Raw genomic sequence first — 22,783 nt, 5'->3', positions numbered from 1 at the left:
AGACATCAGCTACAGGTCTCTTACCTTTGGAGGCTTGAAAGGATATTCTGGTGTAAATGTGATGTCAAGGAAGAAAACACCTCCCTCATAGACTGAACCTGGGGGTCCTAGAATGGTTGATCTCCATTCGTAGATGTTATCACCTTTGGGGCCAGCGCTAAGAGATAAAACAAACCCAAATGGTTTAGAAATATTACCACAGTTCAAATAAATACAACCTCTTACATTCTTCAAGTATGATACAGAAGGAAGTTTTCAGTGTTACACTTCATACACCACCTGAAGTAAAGGCAGGGCTTAAAAGTAGATTGAACGCTTCCAAAATATCAGAGATCTTACCTGGACTTATCAGTGCTCCAGACTGCTTAGCAAAGCTGAGAAACTAGAGGTGGGGTATGGTTTTCAGCTTCTCTCTCCTAACATTTATAAGAGCAGCATTGCCCAGAACTACTCCTAAACATGCTACGCTATCTCAACACAACAGAAAAGTTAAGTTTCAAAGAACAATTTCCTACTGTATTTCAGAAATGGCTCTTCCAGGTCAGCCTTAATAAAACTGTACCACATCAAAGACCATACTAAATAAATTAAGGACTTATGTTGATTTTATTAATCTTGTGTGTTCTTTAAACTATATTCCTGTATTGTTGCTAAACCAAGGCTCATGATATAACTGAGGGAAGCCAAATACATGGTGATACTCTTAAATGTAAAAATTTTCTACACTTTCATCGTTTTGCTACACTGGTTTCTAAAACGAGGCCACATGAACTCGTCCCATTGATATTGTTTGTATTGTGGAACCGCTTTTGTAAAGTGAATTAGAATCACTGTGTCAAATTAAAACAGCGCTTTCTCAAATCAGCTTTGTCTAATTCTAGATTCTCCCTAACCTGCCAGCAGCCCACCAAGAGCAGTACAAATTAAAGGTGTTGCAGAACACAAATGTCTGCTTGTTGAAAATTAGCTTTACTGAGATCCTCAGACACTTGTATTCTGTAGCGTACCATATGTCACTGAGTTTTTCTAAGTACAGCTCAACCTATAAAGCCATTAATGGTTTAGGACTCCATTGCTACCTCTTTCTTTCTGTGCTGCTATGGTAGTATTTTATCTGTAAGATGCCAGAGCTGAAAACTCCCTTTGCATATAAAGGGAGGTGCTGACACAGCTTTTTCTATCATGGATGTGCTATGACTTCGGAAATCTCTTCTCCCCTTGTTCTGTAAGGGGCCGGATTTTAACATTCCTAATACAAAGAAAACCAGCCTTGCTCTTCTTTCCCCATTCTTCTAACAAGGCTAATAGAAGACAGGAGGATTAAAAAAAGGCTCTTTTCATATTATAATGATCATGGAGTAGTATTACTTGAGAGGGAAGGCAATCCAATAAATTCATCATATACGTGACAATATGCATTTGATTAACATGAAGGGAACCAGATTAATTGCTAGGTGTTAATAACAGTGTTACAAACAGAAATACAATTACAAAAACATAAATTCTCAATGTAACAACAGTGCTCAGAGACATGCTCTTTTCAGTACTGGTGAACATGTTCTTGACAGCAGGGGAATCAGGGGAGAGAAAGGGAGTTAATTCTGTTATCAAACCTAAAATTTTATTTTCAGATTAAACTGAAAGTTCACAATACATTGGTGCTAAATAGTTCAGGAATAGCGAAGCTATGACTAAAAGCATGCTTCCAGGGGAAGGAAAGCATGTAAGAAAGCAGTAAAGGGAGACAGGTTCTCTGCAAAGTGATACACCAGCCACTAGGGAAAGATTTCTCTCCTCAGAACACAAAACCCCGCGCAGCTCAAGATCGGTACTAAATTAAAGTAAAAGCCATTCCATCCTGAGCACTCCTGGCATCCCGCTCCACCTTAATGACTTGTCCCTGTCCTATGCAGGTCCATATATTTGGGCACTCAGTACTCTCCAGCTACCACTTGTGCATTAGACTGGAAGAGCGTTGTCTTTCAAGAGGTAGAGCTTTCTGTCGAAATACACCAGCTTAACTGTGCAAACTTACTGAAAAAGACTCTCTGGGGCACCCTTAGCCACCACTCCAAGGAATCACCTCTTTATGTACATATTAGCAACCTACTGACACACTGTCATTACTGCAAGTTGCACTGGCGATCATCCTCCCCTCCCTCCCCTAAAGATGGAGCTACTGAACGGAACAGGCACTTGAGCTTTGTTAGCACCGATTTACTGTTGGAATTTATATCACGAGAACTGCCCACTGGGAGCACTTCAGCACTCAAGAAATATGATGTGCGATTAGCACTGAATACAGCCCTCTGAACCAACGAGAAATATTTCAACATTTTGCATTTTATTTCCAGCTTCAACCCAAAGGACTGTCAATAAAAAAAATCCCACAGACTTAAAAAATAATATATTATTATTTGTAATAGTCTTAGAAATCTCTTGTATCCTATTAGGTTTCCAATTAGAGCTATCACTGCATGCAAGTAATATACTGCTAGACCTCCGTATTAAAAGAGTGCAACATCTTTGTAAGACATCAGTAGGCTTTAACAGTGAGGTACTAAGCTTACCTTTTAAGCTTTTCATAATTCAATTAACAGAGTGAAACAGCTGTAGATGTCCGATTTTTACATATTAACATTGATTTCTTATAAAGGAAAGACTGAAAGAGGAAGACACAAGTCAGCTTCAGAGTGCAGTATTGCTCGGATTTAAATTAGGATTAGGTAATATCAAGCAGCTCAAGAAGACCTAGTGCTTAATAGAAAAGTGACAATACTGGACCACAGCATAAATGCAGCGGCGTTAACTTTTGATGGAGATATAAAAACTGTTAAAGGTTAAAGATTACATTCTTTGTTTAAAATCCTTGCAATTATCTGCTTCAAAAAGAAATTCACTGATGCATAGATACAGGGCTCACAGGCACAGCTGCCACCTTGCCTGATGTGTGTCACCACTGCTCAAATTAAGTGTCTAGATCTACTAACGCAACATTTTGAAGCTGTCCAACATATGACCACTGGGAAGACAATTTTAACCAATTAAATAGAAATTGTTTCCACTGCAAGACAAGAGTACGAGCGCAACAACTTTCTGTATTGAACTCAATAGCCCACACAACCTCTTCACTTTGAAAGAAAGAAATGAGACAAAGACCAGTAATGCAGAGTGAAAGATAACATCTGAAAGAAAACTGAAAAAATCCCAACCCATCATTATCATATCAGGCAGCATGTGTTACACAGCAGTGCAACTGAGATCCCTCTTCCCGTGAAGAACAGTGATATACTCAGTGAAGAGGTGCTGTGCCCACTGTAACAACTGTTTCTGATCATTCCCAAGTCGCTGCTAGCTTATCCCCCGCGCAGATGTTATGACGATAACGCCCAGTGCCGAGGTAGCTTTTGTTCAAGGACTCCCTACCTTTCCAAGTCTAGAAGCAGCAGTCTGAATCCTGCTGGTAAAGGCAAGGCAGAGAGAAAGCCTCGGCACAGGTGAGACTGAGCTCAAAGTTCTGCGTGGGCCAAGTCCCAGCCAGCCTTGTGTTGCTTTGGAAAAACCTCATCTTGCTCTGCCTCCCTTTGCTGGCAGGTGCCGTGTTCTTTCTCAACTTAAAAACCAAGCAGGTAAATTAGAAACGCCTGCAGCAGAGGCTGGGGAGCAGAATGATGCCTAGGTAAAAATCGGCTGCATGCTCAGATGCCTTGCAGTCCTGAGCAATTATAAACATAAGACTCTGTCTCAGAGACTAAGTGTTCATGGAGAAGACACACACATGCGCACTTACACACACACACTTTTTCATGTATTGAAAAGGCTGAAATGACAGATAGTCTGCAAGAACAGCCAGCCTGTGGCTTTTTCATATTAAGCCAGCCAGATACAACCTCCACCACAGGTCTGCATTACGTAATACCACCCTGATTTTGCACACACAAACTCAGCTCCCTCCTTGGCCCCGGCATCCCTAGGCAAATGACTGAAAGCATGCCTATGCCATGGAGGGAAGGTAGGATTTTTTGGTGTTCACCACGTACAGCTAATGTACGAAAATCCCTGGGAACACACTGCTGGTACTTTCCAGGAGAATGACTCAGAAAGAGCCCACTGTCTATGTCAACTTGCTAGTACCATTTGGAAACTACCTGGTCCTTTCTAGGAGTTGACCAAATGATAAAAGCTTTTCCTCTAGTGAAAATACCGCCTGGTGAATACTTTGGTTACTCTTCTTTGAGATACAAAAAACGCACAATAGCAGATCACTGTAGTGGTAATGAATCAAAATCAGGGTATTAACCTAGTGTCTGTAGCATTGACTGATATACCAAAGAAGTGCATATTCCTTTTAAAAGCTAACTAATTTAGCAGAGTAGTTTCAAAATGCCAGAGACGGCTATCCATCAGGGTGATGAGAAGAAGGGCAATTTCATGGTATGCTGAAGTAAATAACAGCTAAGGAAAAACTACAGTATGTTTCAGTTAAAACCGCAAGTAACAAAACCACGAACTCATACTCCAACTACTCCATATCCCTAGATGCTATTTTTGAGGCTATTTTGCCCTGAACAGGAAGAGTCTGATGCAAGTAGCTAAGCTGTTTTGAAGTTGCACACTTGTAGAAATAAATATAATTTCCAAAAACACTGCAGACATGACCTTTTCCAAGGGACATAGCTCAAATCAGAAAGCAAACAACATACTAATGGCACATGGAAATTCCAGGGTGGCAGAGAATCTAATGATCTCCAACGTAAAGTTGCACTGTTACAAAATGATCAATTTTTCATTATTGTTTTATTTTGTAGTAAGCAACAGTGAATGCCTGAACATGGAATTGCACCTTGGGTATGTACACATTACCTTACTAGGCAGCTTTAGGAAATATTTAGCTGACTGTTAGAAGGTCTCTTTTTTTTCCTTTCCTTTTTTCCCCCCTTTTTTCTTTTCTTTTTTCTTTTTTTTAAAAGATGCAAGACCAAAATGCATTAGAAATTTTGACTGGCAGGGAGGCAGCATATCATTCTCACATGAAGTTCTGGTGCACCTTGATTTTCCCACCTAATCCACCCCATTCCTGACCTCAGGGTAAATATGCTTTCTTTCCTGGTACTCCACCAAGTGGGTCCACGCTGAGCTTGCTCACCTACATTGTTAGGCTGAATCTGGTGCAGAGATTGCAAAAGTACCCCAGAAGTCCTAGATCACTCAGGGAGGCAGGTGCAGAGTCTACAAAGAATCAGGACAGCTCATCTAGCTTAGCCATCGAACAAACCACACACTTCCAAAATCCCTCACTCAAAGAAATTTTGCTCTACAGATGTTTAAGCAAGCTGTGTTAAAAATGGGAATGTCAAAGAACAAGAGTTAAAGCCAACCAAACAAAAAAGCAGCTAATCCTTTGGCCACAATGTCACTTCAAAAACCTCGTATTAATGCATAGCTCTAATTTTAGAAATAAATTGTCACCTTCTGCACATGCTTTAGCTACCAAAATGTATTATTATTATTTTTATTACTATAGCGCTGAGACACTCCATTTGCAGACAGGACCCCACTATGCTAAGCATGCTACAATGCAATCCAAAGACTCATGTACACAACTTACACAGGTTTTTCAATTATAAAATAAGCATTAAAACATTACACAGTTATTAGGAAGAAATTCAACCAGACAAGATAGAGGTAGTTAAGAGGATCCCCTGGGCCACCCATTTAACTGCCATTTTTCAGTCAAGTAGTTTAAAAGTGGGATATAATTTTTTTGCCTCCCATTTTTAGTCAAAGAATGGAAATGAAAGTAAAAGAAAGAAAAAAAAAAAATTACACGCAACAAAACCCCTCCTGGCCAACCGTGGAAAGTTAAAGGTAATATACTGAATTACCACGTGACTACATGAATCAGAGTGGTATTTTTTTGCCCACTGTCACTATACACAGCCAAGGTGCTCCTCTGTGTTAACATTAGCTAAAAATGATGGATTGACCATAGGTGAAATGCCTACGAGCTCAGTGAGACACAGAGGGAAAAGACAGCAAAAGAAAAAGTTGCAGCTGGCTTTAATTAAAACATAAGAAGGGAACAAAGGAAGAAAAGGAGAGGTAAGTGAGCAAAGATGGAACATTATATTGCTACAGCAATCCAAACTATAAAATTGTGAAAACAGAACTTAATTCTCCTTCTAATGCATGTTCAGGGGCATAGTTTTCAAGTACAAAGCAGTAAATATTATTATTTTTCTTGTAACTCATTGAGGGTACTGTATTTTCTGTCTTAAATTTAAAATGGCAGTCACAATATTATTGCACAAGGGTAAGTACCTTACAAATCCCACCACATTTCTAACAGAGAAGAGCATGCACAAAATTTCTGGTTTAGCATCTGGGAAAGCTTTTCCCTTAAGTATCAGACTAATGTAAAATTGGGGAGGGGAGGTTTGAAAAATTGCACATAAATTGCACAAAGCTTAAACTGGAGGATAAACAGTGCAGCGAATTACATTCTTATGAGGTTAAAAAAGGAACTAAATAACTAAATAGCTCTGATAATGGAGCTGATAAGGTGTTATGCAGGGATTTATGAGACTTCAAGGAAAACTGTTTCGGGGGATTTCTTTGTGGGAAGGAAAAAAAAAAAAGGACCAGTTTTCCAGTTTATATAAAACATACTTGGCAACAAGATCACACAACAACCAAGAACCTTATCATTGCCAAGATCTCACTCTTTTCAATTACAACAGGAAGAGAAATGCCCAGGAGTACTTGCAAATTTAGGACCTTCACCTGAAATATTTCAGTCTCTGCAAAATATTACTGTGAAGTTACTACTAAACTACTTGGTGAAAAGGCCAGCCCTCATGAATAATTTCACTGCAGAGTTTGATTTTTAAACCAGGCTTCAAAGATTTAAAATAAAATCTCAGTTAACGGGGAGGTCAGAAGGAGACTTACAATATTCTCAGGAGTGTGCTGCAGCTCTATTTAGTTTAACAATAATCACTCCAATTTAGGAGCAAGTCCTCATAAAAAGGTTCAAGAGAAATTAATCCATTTAGCATTGATTCCAAAATTGAAAATAAATCCAGCCTGCTCAGCTCTCAAGGGCTTCCATTTTTCTTTGCAGTGGCTTCTTCCTAGCCTTCTCCACCTCAAAGCACTGGAAATTTGTCCCACTACATGTAGGAACATTTTCAGTGTCCAGCATGACTGTTTCTGCAAGTCTGTGGCTGTAGTATGTACAGTATGCAAATACAGGAAGTGTCAGACTAAGTAGTCAATGAAATTATTTTCATTGCATGCAAATCTGTTTTCCTTTTCTCCTCATATAGTTTGACACCGTGACCAAAAAATAAATAAATTAAAATGTACTGGCTTATATTTGACCTTGCATGTCCCATTAAACAATACCCTGCATAAGAAACAATAAAACAAATTGGGAAAGAGTAGAAGAGAATCTGACTTGCCTAACAATTAGCATCGGCTTATTTGAAATGACAAGAAGATGTGATGGGAGAAACTGTGCTTTGCCAACTTAACCTTGTGTTATTTTTACATCAGTTTCCTTCCTGCCATTTGTCAACTGGACTATTAGCTGCCAACATGGGGACAGAAATTCCTTCACATCATGAGACCTCATTTCCAAATTCAGTATTTATGGCACAGATGTGTAATTTACAATTGATAAGCAAAAACTAGGCAGTTTCACAAATGCTGCATTTTTGCAGCTACACCATTTGGTCTGGGCCTCCTCATGTTCCAACAGGTTTTTCGAGGTTGGTATAGAAATATCTAGTAAACCTATTTGTTTCCGTAGTTTTAATGCTTTCATAAACCAAACATACTCTTAAAGTGGTTGCCCAGCATCAAATTGACAGTCCTGTGTTTAAAGACAATAAAACAGAATCAATACTATTAATAAATATGAAAGTTCTCATGTTACTAATCTCAAATGTGATGTACCCCTTAAGAGAAAACAAAAGCTCTACCTCCTCCTTGTACTTATTGGGACATAGTAGATTCTTCACACATGGAAAAGAAACTACGCCCTCTGACAACATAACTGTTCAATAATACCCCATACCCTATGGGTGTGTATATATATAAGCAGCTTTAACTGTGCTACATTAAAATGATCAGAGGGCTGTCCCCTAAATACCATGTTTTATCCACTAGAGAAAATGGAAATCCACCACAATTAACCCACCATTCCAGAATCAAGCTGGGACCTACATCTATGTTTCTGTCCTCTATGCCCATCTCCTGTCCTGTCCATATCAGTGTGGGAATATGAAAGGTGGTCTCAATAAACAGATAAAAAAAGCCCAGCACATCATAAATATTTAGGCACCCTGTAGCACATCAACTGTAAAACTGCTAAGTTTGGACCAACATGATCTGGAGGCTTCTGTCTCTTCAGAAGTCACTTGCCCTGTTTAGGGAGGGAAAGAGGGGGCAGAGAGAAAAAAAGAAAAAAAAAAGAAAAAAAGAAAAAAAAGGATCCCACCTATTTCTAAGACTACCTATCCAGCATTCAGATAACCAGTCCACCATGTTATCTTAGATTTTATCATCATCAGTTTGCCCTATTGATTTCATTGTAACTAGTAACTCTGTAGATCAAGAAATGCATATGCTAAATAACTTGGATCGAACGGGCAACAGCAGCTACAAACCAGCTTGGAAAAACTGGCCCCAGAAAGTTAAAGATGATGTGTAACACTTGGCAAGAAGCCCCTGCTATGCTGAAAATTGAAAGCAGACAAGACTCTTGAACTTCCTCAGACTAATAAGGGCATGGTTCTTGTGGCTTCACCCAACTGTCTCTTCAAGTTGCTTTTTTACCTCCATGGGGAGGAAAAGGACTACTTTAAAGAGGGCAGACAGTGCATTGCCATATGAGAGATACACTACCATCTCTCTTGCACTGAACTACAGGAATTCTGTTTAAAGTCTGTACTCAGAACAGATGATGCTGTATTTTAAGATTGCTAGTTTACATGCAACTTTAAGTTACCAAGAGAACATAACCTAAGGAAAAAAACTCTGCACGTGTACCACATGCTCCAAAACTGATCCTCCTGTCCCACCACCTACCTACCAACCACCTCGCCCTAAAAACACACTACAAATTCAAACGAATCCATCAGCCAATTAACACCAAGAGTCTCTTTCCCATTAGATCAATGCTAGGTAGAGTCAACAGTACTTAACTAGAGAACCAGGTCGTCCCATTATCTTGTTTTGCATCATTCTACTGCTTCCCATCGGCATACCAATGCTGATACCGATAACATTATGTTGCTAATCAAAATATATTATGTTCTGAAGGATGTATCTTAATGATACATGAAACCTAGAAAGAAAAAAAAATCTAATCTGGATATCTTCCCCTTCTCCTTTATCTACATTAAATTCTTCATATTAACTTCCTTTCCTTGCCATTCACCAAAAAAAAAAAAAAAAAAAAAAAAAAAAAAAAAAAAAAAAAAAAAAAAAAAAAAAAAAAAAATAAAAAAATCAAGTTCACTGCATTTGGATTAACATATTTCACTGCAGGTGATAACAGCAAAATTGAACAAACCACCCGATACCAAAACAAAATTTGGTTACTCAAAACAACAACAAAATATTATCAGTTACGCTGCACTACCCAGGGCATCTCTTTACTGATTTTCACAATTCCAAACTATCAAAGCTGCCTAGCAGAAAAGTAATTTGAAAACACTGACTTGAGTTTTGAAACTTTAACATGCACAGACTGGAATTTTTATCTGAGAGGTCTGAGATGCGAATTTACTATTTTTTAAGTAAACCAACATTACCTACACTTTAATACAGCACAGCTGCCACCCAACTACATAGCAGTCACTAAAAATTGTTTATATACCACTGCAAGTTGTTCTCATTAATAACAGTTGCAAACACGAGCCAGTCACAATAGCTAATCAGCATTAATTGTAGCATTTTCTTGCGTAAATATTATTCTCAAGCTGACATGAGGGCAAAAGCTTGGGGGAAAAACCACCAAAACAAAACCAACAACACTCTTTCAAGGGATATAAAAACAAAAACAGGCTTTTGATTTCTTGATAGCATTTTCACACACATAAGGATAGACTGAATAGGAATTTGTGGTGGCCTTCTAAAGTTTTCCTTATTTTTTTGTTTTCAAAGTATTAGGAACATTAAATTTAATCCACATTAGGAGCCACAAGAGGGCTAGGCAGTGCTCTTCAATAATGTATACAGTTTTGGGGCCAACTTGCATGCCTTAACTTGAAGGGGCAGATATAGTCCTTCACAAATTATCTTTTTTCTCCAGAACCCTATTTGGCAATTGACCGTAAGTAACTTCCTCCCAAAGGAGAAAAAAAAAAAGAAAAAAGAAAAAAAAAAGAAAAAAACACTAAACCACCACCACACAAAACACTCCCACAAAAACCTACATCATTGACTTTCAAACTTCCCAATGCCTTCATTTCACTGCATTTTTGTCTGGAAGTATCTTCTGAATGTAAGGAAACATTAAAGACAATGAAGTGCCAGGCAATAAGAGTTTCAACTTAGGGCATTACATCACTTACACCTTTTCTAAAACACACGCCACATTCACACACACGGATGTCTGCTCCTCCTTGATTTCCACCGAAGCGAGAAGACCTAGCAACCATTTGATAAGGTGGAAAGACAACATCCAGGGTTGCCAGTTAAGTTGTGCTGACAGAGGTCGGCAGCAGGCAGGTAAAAAGGAACTGCCAGGGAGCACAGGTAGTCCAGGCATCCTCCTCAACATCACCCCTGGTCCCACACAGCTTGGAAACTGCTCCTTCAGCTGAGCACTGACATTCTTAGTTTAAACTAAGTTTCAATCTTTCGCTGTCATAAAAAAAAAAAAAAAAAAAAATCATGCTAAGTTTATGCTGCTGTTAGTTGAAAACACTGATGTTAAAAAATACTTCAGGTATACTCCCATGATCTGGAGGCTTTCCTAGTAATTTAGGGGAAAAAAAAAAAAAACCCAAAAAACCAACCAACCATATTTTCCCCACAAATTTCCTGTGCAACCCATGAAGTTCACAGAGAAGGATCCTCAGTGGCATTTAGTAAAAATTTGCATTTCTTTATTGGATGGTGTTAATTTAATTTCTAGTAATGCTTGCATGAGATTTTCCATTATATTTCGTAGAGACAGAAGGAGGAAAGCACACCTCACAGGCACATGCACCATTTCAGAGACAGTGGTTTACATTTTCTAACCTTTTAACCTGAGTGTCGTTAAAAGTAACACATTAAAGCAAGAGTGACAAGAGTAGCAGAGAGTTCCTGGGTATGTTTTGGGAGTTGTGCATCAGTTTTGTTATGCTGTAATCATTTCCATACAGACGGCAACAGAAATTAAGAGGCATGCCTACAAAACGTTAAAACTGACACAGAGATAGATGTACCATTTGCACCTAATTCTACCCTATAAATTTTCTGAAGAAAAACTCCATACGTTACTTATAATTAGGCACAAATATGAAACCAGCATAATAGCATACAGTAGTATGGCAAAACACCTGGGAGAACTGACAGCCTTAATACCTATGCTTGACGTAATTCTACATACATATCAACATAAGAAGAGAAATAAATCTATCATTAGCTACAAATCACAGGGATTTGAGGTATGAAGGTAGGGAAAAGCACTGTAAGAACAAAGAAAAATTATTTGTTTCCAGTCACTACAGCTTCATCCACTTTGATTTTCCCACTAAAAGGCATTTCAAATATTCCTTTTAGTGAAATAAAGATGTTCAAACAGCAATACGTTTACAATGTAAATACGTTTACACTATTTACATTATGCTAGAAAATTCTTCAGCCAGTCTAGGCAATCCTATCTGAACTTTCAAGATAAAATAATGAAGAGATGTGTCTTCATTTAAGTTTCTATGCCAAGATCTCAATTCAGAAAGGTCAGTAAATAAAACCCCTAGAGTACAGTTTTCTTCATAAATCAGTAAGAACAGACGAATTCCAAAGGCAGCTGACACTCCCTTCATTAAAACAAACTTATGATAAATTTTTTATTTTATATTGGGTTCTTAATCAAATGCAATTAAAAGTTATGATGAGACAACTCTCTTTTCCCAATTAAAGCAAACTAAATGAAAATAGTTCTCTTCTGCTGAGCTTGTGCCTGTCACAGAAGAGTAAAACAGATCACACACAAAAAATCATCCCAATGGTAGTATCATTCACAGAGTAGCAAACTAACCAATACTAAAATGATCTTTTTAATTCACTCTGTATAAATATATGTAAAACTAGATCTCACACAGGTAACTTCCAAGCAATGAGTTAACGATACCAGAAACATGAGATTTGACTAGGTAAAGTCAACCTTAAGCACTGGAGTAAGACACCAAAGTATGTATGCACTCGTTTTCAGCTTTAAGACTCAATTCTCTGAGACAGATACTAATTTGACAAAAACATTACGGGAAATACTTTTGGAAATTACTCTTACAGGTGCTTTTGTCGCATATATATATATGTATATGTGTGTGTGTTTCATAATGCACAAAACCTTTTACAACATGACTTACAAAGACAAGTTTTCCCCTATAAAACAATGTTAAAATAAAGCTCTGTCCACCCATTAGTATAATAAAAGTAGTATTACTGGAAAGACTTTGATCACAGGTCAAATGCAAATTTGGTCACAGAACTTTGTTCCTCTACTAGCTTATCAAAAGAAATATAGGAAATCACCAGGCTGGATCAGATCTGAAGTCCACTTATTCCAACAATTTATCTCTCGTTTCCAGTGTCAAATGGGGCAGAGATGAGCATTGGAAGGCTCTTGCCAGATCTTCTGCTTTCCCCTACCTTAGCAACATCCTCAGCAGTAACCAACTGAGCCTCAAAACCAGGCATCTATGTTTCCCTCCTGAAATCAGTATTATGAATAAACTGCAGTAATTCTGTCTGGTTTTGCCCTCCCTAGAAGTCTAAGTCTTTTTGAAGCTTGCTGAATTCCTGGCTTCAGCAATGTAATACAGCATGGAATCCCTGTGTCTAATTTCATTCTGTAAAAATTAAAGAAATTTATCTATCTTTTAATCTCATTCCGTATGCCTTTGTTCTTGTATTAGAAGACAGAGGAAAATAAGCTTCCCGTCTATTGTCTCTAGGGAATAAAAATAAGGAAAAGAAATATTCAGTCTATTTTCTGAAGGAAACAATCCCTGTGTCTTCACATGAGAACTCCTCCAGTTTCTTTTTTAATAATTTCCATCTCTCCTCTCCAAATTCCACCTACTTCTCCAGTATTCTTTTTGAGATAAAGTGGCCAGCATTACACAAAAGTTGATGGACAAGACATTACTTTGTATGTATCCATATTAAGTCTTTCTCTCATTCACATGACAGAAATATGTCCTACCCTTCCTTTTTCAAAATGGGAAGGCTTATCACCATAGGCATGCCCTTAACGAGCACTAGGCCAGTAAAGAATAAGTTTATTCCCTGCTTTCAAAGTAAGAAGTTTGCAGCAGACCATACGCTGTTAAGTATCTGTCTTGTTAGCAAATACATTTGTCAGGTGTCTTTCCAGAAGCCAGTACTTCTATATCAGTCTGGGCGAGTTGAAGTCAACGACAAAACTCCCATCAAATTAATCAGAATAAATTCATATGCAATGCAGGACAGAGAAATCTCTTTTGGGAACCTGGAAAAAACCAGCAGTGATTGCAAAAGCCAGATTGCTGCAAAGTATTTTGATCGGGGGTTTGCTTCATCACACTTAGCCCAGTTCGTAATTATGGCATTCCTCACTCTCACACTTACTGTCAGCAAAGAACACTTTTGAAAGCATCCTTGCTGCTTCTGCATCCCGTAAAAGGACAGAATATTGCATTCTTTATGGAAGAATAAACTCTAAGAGTTTGTTATCAATCAATGCTGCAGCTGAGCATCTTAGCAACAAGCAACAAGCTCTGCTTCTTAATCTGACTGTAGCTTTTAGATAATTACAGAACAGTGGAACCTTACAAAGGAATGCACACAGCTCTGCAAAGAGCGCTGAACTCTACAGGAGACATTTTAAGGTTCTTTCCTTTAAAGTCACATGATTTATTCAAGTTGCCTTTCCTAAACTCCCAGTAAGAGAATCTAAAGACAATGAAAATTTTGGCTAATGCCCAGGGATTTCTAATCATTGTTTCTATGATGCCTTTGCTCAACTACTTTTTTCTTTTTTTTTTCCTCATACTACAGATGTAGGTTTGTTGTTTTTTTTTTTTTTTTAAAAAAAAAAAAAAAAAGGCAGCTTTAGCATATGAAGAAGGTATTTCTCCTCCCTGGCCCAAATGTGTAGGAACTGTGTGGTTTAAAGCTCTGCCGAGATTTGCAGGCATAAATGTCAACTACAATAGTCAAACCTTTTAACATATTTATTACTTCGCTCCTGATATTTTTCCACTCTGTGGAATTAATTCCATAACTTGAAGTGCCACTTATTAAAAAGCCAAGACATGGTAAAGAGCCTGCTACCATCATCACTTCCTTTACAGAAATATAGTGATTCCACTCATCACAGCATACTCAAGTTTAATCAACATTGTGGCTCTTGCTCTGTGTAGGTATTAATAATTCATAAGTCCTCAGATTCTATTGCTCACTTTGTAGGTCATTTCCATAGGCATTCCCGTGCAACCTGATCAGACGTGATGCATAATGGTCATTCCTGGGATGAGCTGATATGGAAAGGGATGTGGAAAAGGCGTATAGAAAGGGACAAAGAAAATATGTGAGGAGGATATCCAGTCCCAAGAGATATAAGACAGGTGTGTACATGTGTATGTGGAAAATGGGAGGGAGAAAATGCTTGTGTATGTACAAGCTGAGATTGGACAAAAGGATTTCCGTGCAACACTCGGAATTCAAGTAAATTTTAGTCCATAGGCAAGTTTAATTTGAAGGAACACAAAAAAAAAGCACACTCTTCTGATACAACATCTCAAGATAAACTTGCTTAAGCCTAGCAGCATGGGTTTAATATTGCTCCAAAATCACAATAATTAATAATACTAACTTCGAACATTCATGATAGCCACATGCCTGGCCAATTCTCTTTCAAATCCTGTTATGTTCATGGCCTCAATAATTTCCTGTGACAGTAAGTTCCATAGCCTAATTATATGTGTGAAAGACACATATAATACCTTCCTTTTATTACTCTTATATTTGCCACCTTTGATTTCAATAGAACATATCTCTTTGTTCTTCTGCTATGAGAAAAAGAAAGCAGATGTTTCCAATTTATTTTACTTCTTTCTGCACTAGTATTCAGTGCAGCATGAAGCTAACAGTTAAATAAATGAGTGAAGTATTTCATCCTGGCTGCGTTCTTCCAGACAGAGTAAACTTGCCTGCTACTAGGGGAATCAGAGAAAGATGAACAAGTAAAGGAAGTAAAGAAACTCAAACTTTATGAACTCTGAACAAAAGGCTTATGAGAGAACATGGGAAAACAAATACTACAAGTGTTAAAAAATGGTCCCCTAGTCAACACAGGTACGCCTATATTTGAAGAAAAAAATCCCCAACAACAACAACAACAAACAAAACACAAACTTTAACCAAATGAAATATAGCACATGTGGCTGAAGATGCTAGTGAGGGAGGACAATAAAAAAGCAAAAGAAGAGAACCTATCATGTAATGTGACCCAAACCTCTGATATCACACATATTCAGCATGGTATTTTAAACCTCACTGTAGAAGCAGTTACAGTCAACAGTTCCAACTTTGTGAGCATAAATAAGCAAGTTCTCAGGTACCATCATCAGGGTCACAGGAGAATGGCTTAAAAGGGATCAATGCCACAGTTTTGAAAAGACATTTCTGGGCAACTGCAGGAGGGGTGTACCTCTGTATTTGTATACGAATACCATTATCTGGGTGAAAGCTGTACCAAACACAAGCATGACTTCAACCAAAACACTTCACAAAATAGGGATCTCTATGTAGAGGCATTGAATTTATAAAAGCAGTGGAAGCAGATTTCAGAGGGATTTCACCGGATTACAGACTGATGACATTGGTGTTAGAATTTCAGTGGAAACCTTCCTTGATTTAGTTACTACAGGACAGAACAGGACAATTCAGAGAAACTACAGAGCTTTTGTATTACCTCGGCTATAGGACTGATCCCTAAATACAAAGGCTACCTACCCTCAGATCCAATATCAGCCTGCAGTGTGGCTTGCTGAGCACAATTCCCTCACATTTCAATGACTGAGACACTGGTGCAGTTAGCTGCATCCAAACTAGCATCAAATCATCCAAATATAAGCCACAGAATGCAGGAAAAAATTGACTTCAGAAGTCTTGCAGTTTCTGTATGAAATCTTAGCCACCTGTCTAGTTTGCATAGAGCATGCTTGAAAGATACTTCCATGACTTTGGCTGAACCTCTCTCACAGGCTAGGTACCAAAAATCATGACAAGACAGTAATTCAGAAGGATGAATAATGATATAATAGTCCTGAGATAATAGTCCTTTTATGTTACACTACTTAAACGAGGACTACAGCCTCTTCCTTTCGAATAATCTGGTTGTTCTTATGTTTAAGGGAAATTATACTGTACTTGAGGAAAAATACACTTACATTGCAATGCTTCATTTTGCAGTATCATGGGATCATTGATCTTTACACCAGCATCATTAATTTACATTAGTTACACATGAAAAGGCATCAGCTGTATGTGACCAGCTTTCAGGACTTGAAAACAAATTTCTAGAGCAGAGAAACTCTTTTGGTTCCAAACATCATTTGGGTTAGATTTTTTTTTTTTTTTAAAGATATATTTTCAATAATGGAACAGTTTATGAAACAAATAAAGTGTTCTTACACAGTTAAGTTGTTAATTTTTCCAAGTCAAAGCTCTGTAAAGACTGGGGGAAAGCCACCAGTCTGCTACAATTAGCCAAGGGCACAAGAGCACAATTAGTTCTTACTTGCTGACAGAAGGATTGGATGGAAAAAGGAAACCCAGGTGGGTGAAATACAAAATGAGGTGTTCTAATTGAGTGTGATGACATTCAGAACGAGTTTTCTAAAAAGGTCATACATCTTTTAACAAATTTGGGTGATAAAGGTACAGTTATATCTAGTTCTGATCATACCCACACTATTTCATATATAAAATCTGAGTATATATGCAGCATGTGTGTATAAACATGCAAATGTGTATACACACACACACACAAAATCTGTATGCCTCCATAGGTGTACTAACTCAGTTCAGTGGCAGTTAAAAGGAACAGCTACTGCTAGCATAACAAGACTGTAGAAGTGCAGAAAGACCATCTAGGATTTAAAAGAGAATTAGCCCACTTCAACCCCATTGCTTAGATATTTGTTCAGATCACACACACTCTTATACAGTCTTCCATAACAGCAGATCTAGAATTATATTATCATTTTGTAGCAAAAGTAATTTGCTATAAAATGATGACAAGAATATACAATACAGCAGCACAGATCCAAGTTAACACCTTTTGCGCTCAGTCACGACAAGAAGTTTGGCCTTACCCTTCATACCACTGGGATTAACTGCAAGTCAGCATTATCCTTGGAGTCTGTTTTGCCCATACTTAAGAGACTTTCCCATGTGTGCTTCTCCTGGGTGATGCAATGTTCAGAGTTTAGGAAAACATGTATTCTGTCAACTTCTGCAAGTCAAGTTAAGTTAAAAGCTGAAGAAAAGGAAAGTCGACCTTACAATAATTTTTTTCCATACAGCTATTTTTTGCGCATTTGGGGAAATGGAAAAGTAAAACAGAAAATAATCCCTTACTTTCTCAGAAATACAACGGCGCTCTGGTAAGTGAATGCAAAAGGGGTGTTTGCACACGCATGCATGCTCTAAACACACCACTAACAAAATGCAGATCTGATGCAACACTGTTCCCTTAGAGCTGTTGTTCAGATAATATCTAGCGGTTTTAAAATTTGTAAATTATTATTAATTACCTCATAATTTGCAAAATGAAATAGTGGGCAAAATAAAAACCAAGCTAAAATCTACTTAATTTATTTCAGAGTTGAAGTCGGGCAGCTATATTATATTCTTATTCTTGAACAATTCACCTACTGCAAAACACGTATCAGGAGGTGCTATTGAGAGCCTTCCATACTGTAAAGGATTTACCTTTAACTGCTGGCAAAATCCAAGTACACATTTGCCTCCTGAGCATCTTTTCATCTTTATAGTTTGCTTCTGTTCCTTTATCCAAGTAGAGCAGAACCCCAACAAGTACATGTGCCTCCCCAGCACAGGCTACAGAATGAAGGCAGCTCTGGCTCAGTGGCAACCGAGTTCAGGTATCTTTCTGAATAGGGTGGAAAGCAGGATCTAAGCTATGCAAGCTCCAATTAAAGCAGAAAAATAGCTTCAACTAAGAAAAATCTATGTATTAAAAATGTCTTAGCAGCTGCGACCAATGTGGATGAAAAGTTGTGAGAGAGGCTGCCCAGTGGCTGTTGTGCTGTTTTTACACTTTTCCCACTAGGGCAAAGAATGATCAAGAGACTCATCATCTCAACAAGTACTCTTACTGTAAACAGCTAGTGTTGAAAGTCAGACCCTTAATAAATATATGCATTTAATAATTTTACTCCTGAGACATGCAGTTCTACTACATACCAAAAAAGGTACAGAAAGAATCAAAAATATAGGATAATTCAAGCTCTTGTTTTCTTCAGTACTACTTGTAAAGAGAAACTTGAACATGTAAAATAAATCACCTTCCATAATCCTGTGAAGTCCCTAAGGATGCACATGGGATTGATTCCCTACTGGCACGCAAGTATTAAAAAAAAAAAACAACAAACAAACCACAAAAAAAAAAACCAAACCCAAAACTTTTCAACAGACCTCCCCTCATCTAGATCAATGTTTTACTGCACATGCATTTATCTTTTTCCTTTCTTTGTTTGCTATGTGTTCACTTGCTCTACAATTGTTGAAGTTTCTTAAAATCAGAGGACTGTAACAGTCAAACCAATGCATGGAGAAGACAAAAACCCCAATCCTCCCACTGAAAAAAACCCGCAGCACAGCATGCCCTAGCCTTTCTTATACTGTGAAACGGGATAATAAATATGAATAAGCAACGTGAATCTGTGCATGGCATTATTATTATTTTTAAACAAACAGTCTATATGTTTGCTTTTCATTAGCTCCCTGTGGTGGCAAAACTATAAATGTAAAAGTTAGAGACATAAAGGGAAAAAAATGAAGTAGCCAATAGCAAAGATTTCAAATACACTTACACAACCACACTGTTTGTTTTACAGCTGCTTTACATAACAATAAAAATGTAATATACTGTGGGGTTTTGGCAGTGTGTAGAGAGACAGCATCAAATGGCAATAACAGAGTAAGCACAAATGATCTCTTTGGAACAATTAAGCAATTTTAGAAGCACCACTATGTCCAACAGCTAATGGGTCCAAAGAGGCAGAAAGGTCAAAAGTGTGAGTTTCTCCCTACTGACCAGAGATCACATCTATGACCCTTTGGAAGAGAGGATAACTTCATAATCATATTATATAATCGCTACTAGAGAATAACCCCATATAAAAACCAGCACACAAAACAACAAAAGAGAGATCTTTCCTTCAGAAGCCAAAAGCAAGATGCAGTCTTCCATCCAGCTGCCCCAGCATAATTAATAAATAAAAAAAGGAAGGAAAAGAAATGCTTACCCTCTTTGTGTATAACTAGCTGAGAAAAAGAAAACCACTGGCTACACATAAAACAGTAAGGTGCTCACACAGTTTGGCACTTTTTAAGAAAGAGTGGGTAAACAATACATGTTGTACATTAAACCCCACAACTTTTCTAGTGACCTTGAACTCTAGTAATATGAACAGGGACATACAAAACCACTTATTTCTGGACACAGTCCATTCACTATCTTCCGCAAAGACTGAAATTTAGCCCTTGACCTAGTGTCTCATTAGGATATGACACTGTATCTTCCAGGAAAGCCAATCTAAGCACACATCACAGTTCCATTACTATTTTAATATCCAGAAAACGAGATTCTCACTTGGAAAAGAAACCATTTGCTAAAACAGCAACTAGATTACTTTCCAGACGTGTCATTCAATGTGTACCTGACGGGAAGATTAATAAAAATACTGACCAAAGAATCTTGCATTTGCCTGGAGTACAGCTGTCTGCTATGTAAACACTCATACAGGCTCACCTACTGCACATGTCAAATGTCCTCATAACCCCAAAGTGAAATTTAGATGCATCCTCTTGAATGGAAACCTTTCAAGATAATAAAATACACTTTTCCAATGACCAAAGAGTACCACATAAAGAAAGATGACAAATGTAAATTCTTGTGTTACTTTGCACTCAGGATTATCCCAATTGACCATTTAAGTACTTTAAAAATACTTTCCTCTTTCCCTTTTATCAAGCTTCTCTGATTCATGATCCAAACACTTAAGCAATTAAAAAAAAATAAAAAAATCTATACACACATTCAGTGGTTTAGCTGATCACGGATACTGCATTTGCAAGTAAATTAGTATGACAGAAAGGTTTTATCTGTTTATTTTTCAATTCCTCTTAAACATTTTCTTTCTGTCAATGAGAGAACCTTGCCTCTTCAGTTCCCTGCAGGCATGGGCTGCAAACTTTGATGGATATAATGGCTCTACTGCTGAAGGATGAGTGCAGCCATCAGGAAAGAGAAGGGGCCAGAACCTGCTCAGCTCAGCAGGATAAGGAGGCAGAAGACACTAGCACCGTTCCTTACAAGCCTGTGATGGTTTGCAGAAGGAGGCCTAGAACAGACACACTAGCTCTCTTCTGCAGAACTTACACCATACTGGTGACTTGGAACACGTTGGATTGTAACGAAGAGAGAGCCTAGGAAAGAAGTACAGAGCGAGCCGAGAATCTGTGTAAGAGACTGGCAGGTTTACTACTGGAAAGGGATCTGGCAAAACGCATTTTTTCCCCTGTTGTTCTCTGCTTTTAAGGGTCACATCTAACCCCGCCCTGTATTTTCACTCTTCCCTACCACGTCATATTTCAGCCATCGACTCTAGCTCCATCCTTTTTTTTTTTTTTTTGCCCATTTGTTCTGAATCTTTGAAGACCGCTGCAAGCGGAACAGACTTCACTACGTAAAAAGCAAGTCTCCTTCCCAGGTTCAGACCCCAATCAGCACTCCTTCCTTATCTCCCTTTAAGCCAAGCTTTGAATCACTAACAAATCCCATCCAGCTGTTCAGCCAGCCATGAGAGCGGGCACAGCACATCCCCATTTACCCTCAGCCCTTTACTCTGCTGCTACAGCTTACGGCCGGACCCTGCCAGTTCATCGCATCCCCACTGCAAAGTGTTACCATACAAAGGCTCCACTATACAATCCCTATTTTTCAGTCTTTCCTGACAAAATCCAGTACCAGTTATTAAATATGTCCTACATGGCCAGTTCTGTGCTACTTAGCACTGCAGTGAAACAAGCACGTGAACAATCTCAATGCTAAATTATTTGTCTGAACTTTACGTCTCCTCATAAATAAAACTCTACTGTGAAAAGCAAAGCAAAAAATCCTTCTAAAGCAATGTAGAAAGTACAGCTTGCACCGTCTATGGGTTAGAAAATTTGCATTTTCTGTAGAAAAAAACAATGTACAAGACATAACTGATACATTACAAAACCTCAAATGTAACATAATATTTATAGTCATTAGGAGTTAAGTACACACACTGAATACTAAGTACTTTAAATTGGAATGTCTCAGCACATGTAATAGCTCTGCAATTTAACTAATATTTCCCTAACAAATAGTTACAGTCCTCCTAGTTATTGAGGTGGAAGGTGAAGTAGGAGCACAAAGACAGCAAAGAAAGAGATTAGCTGTTGGACACCTTTATTATTTCTCTGCCACTATCCAGGAAAAAAAACCCCACCACTAATATATCTCAAAACACATTATCCCATTACAATGTAGTAATATCACAAAGTAACAGCTGTGATAACCTTGATGTGCATAAAACCGGAAAATAACCAAATCACATATTCAAGATAATACAATAGCTGCTGAATAAAACAACTCACTTATTTACCTCAATCAGATAAGGAAAAAAAAAAAAAGCAATGTCGCAACATAAGCGGAACTTCATTTTTTGGGGAACAGGGGATAGGGAAACATCTACAAGCCCAAGGACTAAACCTACTTCATTATTAAAGAACATTTAAGCATAGCTGGAAATTTACATACCACTTTGCAAACACAGACAAAAATGAAAGTCCTTTGCCCTGAAAAATTTTACAGTCTAAATTCAGCAAGACAAATGCATGAAGGTTAACCCTTCACAAAAGCAAGGAGAAGTGGCTGAGAGACAGGAAACGAGAGCTTGCTTTAAACAGCAAAGCATACAAAGAAGAGAGGCAAGAACTGTTCCATAAAGGGCAGAAGTTGAACATTTTACGTGGCTAAAAGTGATGTTGAGTGGAACAAGGAAACAATCCATTCCCCTTGTACTCCCGCAGCACCCGCAGCCACTGGATTAGGGATGCTGAAGGGTATATCCCTGACTTTTCTCTTTCAGCCTGCTTACGGACCCGTTGCTCATGAAATTGTTCAGCCCATTTTTGAGTGTGCTGATATCTGCCTCCACGACCTCCTTCTGGAAGGAACAGCTTCCAGAACTCCACTGCCTACTGGGTAGGAGGACTTAATCTGTTCTAAAAT

The 22,783-nt window shown here is 38.1% G+C and overlaps 1 protein-coding gene across 1 annotated transcript in view; it reads right to left on the bottom strand.

Moving 5' to 3' along the window:
* LOC104032017 (ubiquitin-conjugating enzyme E2 E1-like) overlaps positions 1 to 22,783 on the bottom strand; it is a 45,815-nt gene that overhangs the window by 7,859 nt on the left and 15,173 nt on the right. Inside the window, 1 exon segment of the mRNA XM_075705190.1 lies at positions 25 to 157. Within this exon segment, the coding sequence (XP_075561305.1) occupies positions 25 to 157 (133 nt within the window).

The sequence above is a fragment of the Pelecanus crispus genome, chromosome 2 (genome assembly GCF_030463565.1).
Source record: "Pelecanus crispus isolate bPelCri1 chromosome 2, bPelCri1.pri, whole genome shotgun sequence".
NCBI classification, from domain to species: Eukaryota; Metazoa; Chordata; class Aves; order Pelecaniformes; family Pelecanidae; genus Pelecanus; species Pelecanus crispus.
The sequence above is the reverse complement of the archived record's forward strand: the minus strand, read 5'-3'. Positions and strand labels throughout refer to the sequence as shown.